The following is a 6223-nucleotide window of genomic DNA, read 5'->3' as shown; positions in this document are numbered from 1 at the left end:
TGTGGGTAAATCATTTATAGATGATTTTAGAGTTCACTCTGAGCTTAGATATACTGTACTTATAGGCAGCATTGGGTAATCATCGCGACACGAGAGAAGACTCAACACTTTGTTAAACATATTCAGTCAGTGCATGGTGGGTGTGATAACAAAAACATTCAACGTTGTGAGGATACCTCCTCCATGATTTCACCAACCAAAGGTATTACCTGTGTTTACATAATCTGGCAAGAGGTAATATATTAGGAATGATTGAATAATGTACATTTGACCAGGGCATCAGTGTTTCAAAAGTGGGTCAAGACACATCACTAAAACCATCCTCCTCTGTTCATGGAACAGAACACCAATGCATCACACCCAAAAGTGAGAAATAAGGTTGTATGACAAAATATAAGGGTTAATCTTTATTAATGGTTTATAACGCAAAAATGCATTTTCAAATGATTAAATAATCATTAATAACCTAATTATACGCCCTTTATAAACCTTTTACAAATGGAACTTTGTTGTAAAGTATTACAGAAAAAAAATAGGCTATTATCCTTGACTGTACTGGACACTCACTCTACAATGATTTTAAGCTCATGTCGTTGTTTCAGACTTCCAAAATGCAAAAGTAACAGAATGTTACATTTGCTGTATCCTATTATAATACAGGATATTCTGTGCGTGTGGGAGTTGGGACATGTGTTATTACTGTTTATCCTATTATAATACAGGATATTCTGTGCGTGTGGGAGTTGGGACATGTGTTATTACTGTTTATCCTATTATAATACAGGATATTCTGTGCGTGTGGGAGTTGGGACATGTGTTATTACTGTAGGCTTTGGTGAGATAGCCTTGTTAACTCCCCTAAAAAAAGACAAAAGGTTTTAGTTTTACCCACTAATCCACTTGCCCACCTGTGCGCGTTATATGATAAACACCATCAATGTACCCTTTGCAACCAGAAAAATGAACCATAACAAACGTAGAACAGGCTATCAAATACACGTTGCTACACATGTTTATTGTGATAATGTTTCAGTAGACCACAGTACGTTGCTTTGCCATACCAATGTTCTATCTATGATAAGCCATAACAGATCTGATATACGGACGTAAAGATATACTTGAACAACAAAAATGTTATCTGCATCTCAATTCATTCTATCAGCATAAAATATAATTTGTTTCTTAAATTCATGTTCAAAGTTGAAAAGCAAGCTATAACTGCAGTTACAATCGTCAGCAGACACTCTACCATCGCACTTCTCAAATCAGTCCAACTCTGTCAGAGTGACCATCAGTCCAACTTTCCTAATAAAAGAGAACGGAAAAATAAAATATTATTAGAATTGACATGCTGTATTTCTGCCTTTTGAGTTGATGGTGCTCAAGGCTTTAAAAAATAATCTGTACACCCATTTATAACAGTATAAAACAGAATATCACTAAATTCAATTCAAATACTATCTTCCCAAATATCTCAAATTGATTGAGCAACGATGGGGTGAAGCTTACGGGCAGGTACAATAATCACAACTCTTATTCTTCACAGTTATGATCAACAGGTCATAGAAAATCACTTACTGCAGTTGTAAAGACGATTGATCCGCAGAATATCATTGGGGCTCATCTCAGTTGCCCTGCCAATAACTACATCATTGTCAGGGATTGGAAGAATGGTGGGCTGTTTGTTCCTGGAGAAGGCAAACCTGGAACCAGACAACATATGGCAGAAAGCTCTCACGCTATCAATTGAAATTAGAGGATGACATGAGTAGACTATGAAAGGGGAAATTATTTATCTTATTTTAGCCATGTCATTTTACAGCTGTTATTGTAGTAAAGAAAACCTTTATATTAATTTCCTCATCTTACCTTGTGTATTGCATGACAGAATTATAGTCATATGGAGTCCCCAGGTTATTCGTGTTGATCTTTTTGAAATTGGATTCCTTTCCTAGGATGGAAAATCGATGATAAATCATTCTTACACAGTATAATAACTTTCATGAAGAAGTCACGCTTATAAATAAATGCTTTCCATATTATTATGATCGTTGTAAATGCTTATTATTGTAAAGCTTATAATGCTTATAAATCCTTGTCAATGTTTCTACATATCTACAAATAATGAAATATTAATGTACTGTACTATTATAATCAAATAGTAGTCCTCTATAAATAGTTTAACAAGGCTTTTCCATTAATATTTAAAAAATGTTACTAATATGTCTTACTCAACATGGGCAGGAATAATATTTACATATATTGTACAAAATAGTATTTATTATTTCCCAATTAAATTATTTCCAAATATATATATATATATTATAAAGCCAGCATCTATGGATGTAGAGAGCACTAACCAGGAATAATGTTCTGAGTCAGGATTTTAACATGGCTGTCACGGTCACTGCGTGAATGCTCGTGGTTAAAGCCCAAGGCATGCAGCAGTTCATGCTGCACCACAGACAGATAGAGACATCCGTTCCTACTCAGAGACACCACCTGACTATTGCCCTGGCGACCAACATACGAGTAACAGCTGTAAACAAGAGTGTATAGGGAAGACATCAAGGTCATTTCTGAAAGTGATAAAGTATTCTTTTTATGTAGCAATAACAGTCAAGTAAATTGTCAAGTAAATACTAAGTAAATAAGAGTGGCAGAAGACAAGTATAACAGGCCTAGTAATATAATATGCAGTGGTCATACCCTGACTTAGACTGGATGTCCACAAAGTCCCTCTGATTGGTTCGGGGAAAGAATCGGACGCAGGTTGATGCAGCAAAGGTATGCAGCCCACCTTCAATAACGGACCTTTCCTGGGGCGCTGCTCAATGGAGCAATAAGAAAGTCAGAAACTCAGTACACACACGCACACACACACATACTCATATAGTGTAGCTAAACCAAACCATTAGGTTCAACATAAAATCATTTCAGAGAACAAAATACTTACAGTATTCTTTAGAGATCACATAGGGCACGTAAACATTCCCATCAGAGGACTTCTCCCACTTGCAGCTTTGAGATGTGCAGGGGTCAGCGTTCATGAACCCAGTATCTACCGCAATGTCCCCAAACATGACTAGCGGCTCGTCAAGTCTTTGTCCTAGAATACAACACCAAGTGAAGGTTATTATCTCATTTTCAGTCATGATGTCATTAAATATAGAGTAGGAATGTACAGGCTGCCTTACCAAGATTTCTGTTGGCCTTCTCAATGAGCGTTGAAGCAGAAAATTCATCCTGCTCAATGCTGTTGATGCTGGTGCTGTCTGTGGAAAGGGATAAAAAATTAGCTTAAATGCAACGGTGTCCCTAATAACTCATATTATAATAAGATAACATATGTCATTTACATTATAACAACGAACATGATATTTAGATGTTCTCTGATAGAATGTCATGTAACAGCTCAATGTTTATAAAGACAGGATTAGCGTACCAATTTCCAAGACCTCTTCACTCCTTTCAAATGAAGCTTTCTGTATGGCAAGAGCAGAAGGAAAAATATTCTAATTTGTTTAAAACCCACATAATTCAGCATCATGCACAGCTTTTCCCCAATAGTCTCAGATAGACACTTACCCCTGTAGATCGGCCCTGAGCTGAGCAGAGAACAGCGATGAAAATGGTCAGCACAAAGACAGGTGCCATGGTGAATGACTGCAGGATGCCTAGGATCAGTCTGTTGTGAACATGATAGACGTGCAGTTTATATACTGTAGGCTGACAGATGCTGTCGTTCCTCAGAATATTGGTAAATTGCAAAAAAGCAGCAGATGTTATCCAAGTCAACCAAAGTCTTGCTTCAAAAAAAAATTCTCAAACATTGGGGAGTGTGGTTTTATGATGTACAAAGGAAACTGATAATATTGCATACGCCTACATGTCATTGGTAATTTATAAAATACTATACAACTGTACAATATTGTACGGATGTCACTGAACTCAAATATTGAAAACTAAATTTGTGCTTGCGTAAAGGAATAAGTGCACCCAGGTCACACATTAATGAGATGTGTATTTATTTGTTTTTACTTATAAGAGGACAGAATAGTAACCTACCTGATTTCTCAGGTGGGCATTCCATATGCCCCATGTCTGATATTTGGACTTGGACAGAAGAACCAGAGTTCCCGAGGATGCTGATGTAGTTTTGATGCAGTGAAGTTGGCCATTGTATGTGATTACAAATATTTTGATCCTGTTTTACTGGCAGCTATATATACACACACGTTTTCAAAATCAAATAATGGGGTCTCATTGTATAGTCACTTAAGAACTTGGTTATTAACATCATATACAAACTCTATTGCAGTCCATTTGCAGGATACATAGGTATCAGTGAACATTATGCAGACATCACAGATGCAGATGGCCTTTGGCAGGTCGAGACTGTTAAGCAAACTCCCAAAAGGTGGTTTATGTTATGACATACTACCCTTGAGGTTTTGCTTTGTTCCTGTATTGTTTTCATGGAAACTGTTGCATCATGTTAGGAGGTTATGTTTTACGCTTGAAAAGGCATGTTATCTGACCATGGGAGTTTGTTAACACAGAATGAAAAAGATAGCACATTATGTTGTCATCATATCAAACCTCTACCATGTGAGAGACATTTTTTTTTTTACAAAATGTAAGTGAATGTCTTCAGTTATTTGCACAATGTTGGTGTCATTGCACACCCACATGAAGAAACTCTTCCAGACAAAACAGACAGTAACTGTCCCGAGATGCTCTTGATCTTGTACAAAGGCACATCAAAGTTTAAATAAAATATAGAAGATGCATTAAAGATCACATGAAATCTAAAATAAAACAGTTTATCAAGGCGAGACCTAGGAGGCAAATGGTTGAAGTCTTACCATGTTTATTAATCCAAAAAGGGGTAGGCAAGAGAATGGTTGTGTACAGGCAAAAGGTTAAAAAAAAGGTCACTCGGTGTCCTACCTGGGAACATACCTGGCTGACGGCGGAGGAAATTGGTGATGAGTGCTGGGTCCAAGATGTCTTTAGCAGGAACCCAGCACCTCTCCTCCGGGCCATAACCCTCCCAGTCAACCAGGTACTGGAAACCCTGCCCGGTGGTAGAGGCGTCTCACCGTATACGCTGGCAGGCCATCGATTACCCGGAGGGAGGGATGGGCCTGGAAACAGAAGACAAAAGGACAGTGAGACACCGGCTTAATTCTGGACACATGGAAAGTAGCGTGGATACGGAGGGTATGGGGTAACACAACGCAGCAGTGGAACTAAGGACTCTAGAGATGGGAAAAGGACTAATGAAATGGGGAGACAGTTTGCGGGACTCTACCCGCGGGGGCAGGTCCTGATTGGAAAGCCATACCATCTGGCCAATGCGGTGGTGGGGAGCTGGGGTCCAGCGACGGTCCGCTTGTCGACGATATCTGGAGTTGGTCTTGAGAATAACCGCCCTGGCTCTTCTCCAGGTACGTCGACAACGGCGGACAAACATCTGGGCCAAGGGTCCGCTGACCTCCTGCTCTTTTTCCGGGAAGAGTGGAGATGGATACCCCATGGAGCACTCGAAAGGGGAGAGTCCCTTGGCAGAACAGGGAAGAGTGTTCGGGCATACTCCACCCAGACCAGTTGACGGCTCCAGGTAGTGGTGTTGGTTGAGACCAGGCATCTCAAGGTGGTTTCCAGGTCTTGTTGGCTCGCTCCAACTAACTGTTGTTTTGGGGATAGAATCCGGATGACAGGCTGGCCGACGACCCAATATGGGTGCAGAATGCCTTCAGAACTGAGACGAGAACCCCGATTGGAGACCATGTCTACCGAGAGTCCATGGATCCGGAACATATGCTGCACCATAAGCTGGGCAGTCTCCTTGGCAGAAGGTAGTTTTGGGAGAGGGATGAAATGGAACCATTGTGGGCCACCAGAAACGTTGTCAGAGGAAGGCTGGTGTACGACGGGACCCTGGATGACAGGTCAGCCTGGAAGAATGAGCACATTCCAGGACCGGGACAGGACTGGGTTCGGGACAAACAGCCGGTTAGCCGGGCCCCCTTCAAGTCCAGGATGGGAGCATTCCGCCTCGCGAACCAGGTTCTCAATACCCCAATCCAGTGGCAGCAAGGCATGAGGTAGGGATAATGGTTTCGGAGGTTGAGGGTGTGGCAGAGGAACTGTATGGGCGGGAGAGAGCGTCAGGCTTCACATTTTTTGACCCTGGGCGGTAGGAAATGGTGAAGTT

At 40.6% G+C, this 6223-nt stretch overlaps 1 protein-coding gene across 1 annotated transcript; it reads right to left on the bottom strand.

Annotated features, from left to right (window-relative positions):
- Positions 1 to 1570: 1570 nt before the first annotated feature.
- Positions 1571 to 3660, bottom strand: c6ast1 (six-cysteine containing astacin protease 1). The gene is made up of 8 exons (XM_039003872.1): positions 3589 to 3660; positions 3446 to 3485; positions 3198 to 3275; positions 2957 to 3109; positions 2710 to 2827; positions 2361 to 2539; positions 1870 to 1951; positions 1571 to 1703 (listed from the first exon to the last, which is right to left on the bottom strand). The coding sequence occupies exons 1-8, from the start codon at positions 3655 to 3657 to the stop codon at positions 1571 to 1573; spliced, it is 852 nt and encodes a 283-aa protein (XP_038859800.1). The 5' UTR covers positions 3658 to 3660.
- Between the last annotated feature and the right edge of the window lie 2563 nt (positions 3661 to 6223).

The sequence above is a fragment of the Salvelinus namaycush genome, chromosome 1, assembly GCF_016432855.1.
Source record: "Salvelinus namaycush isolate Seneca chromosome 1, SaNama_1.0, whole genome shotgun sequence".
Lineage (NCBI taxonomy): Eukaryota > Metazoa > Chordata > Actinopteri > Salmoniformes > Salmonidae > Salvelinus > Salvelinus namaycush.
Note: the sequence above shows the minus strand (reverse complement) of the source record. Positions and strands in the feature narration are given on the sequence as shown.

What these genes read in the sequence shown, in the direction of transcription:
- c6ast1 (XM_039003872.1), bottom strand. Translation starts at nt 3,657, where the DNA reads ATGGCACCTGTCTTTGTGCTGACCATTTTCATCGCTGTTCTCTGCTCA. An exon ending in GACTCAGAACATTATTCCTG is followed by an intron (nt 1,952 to 2,360) that starts GTTAGTGCTCTC and finishes TTTCCATCCTAG; the next exon opens with GAAAGGAATCCAATTTCAAA. An exon ending in TCTGTCATGCAATACACAAG is followed by an intron (nt 1,704 to 1,869) that starts GTAAGATGAGGA and finishes GTCTGGTTCCAG; the next exon opens with GTTTGCCTTCTCCAGGAACA.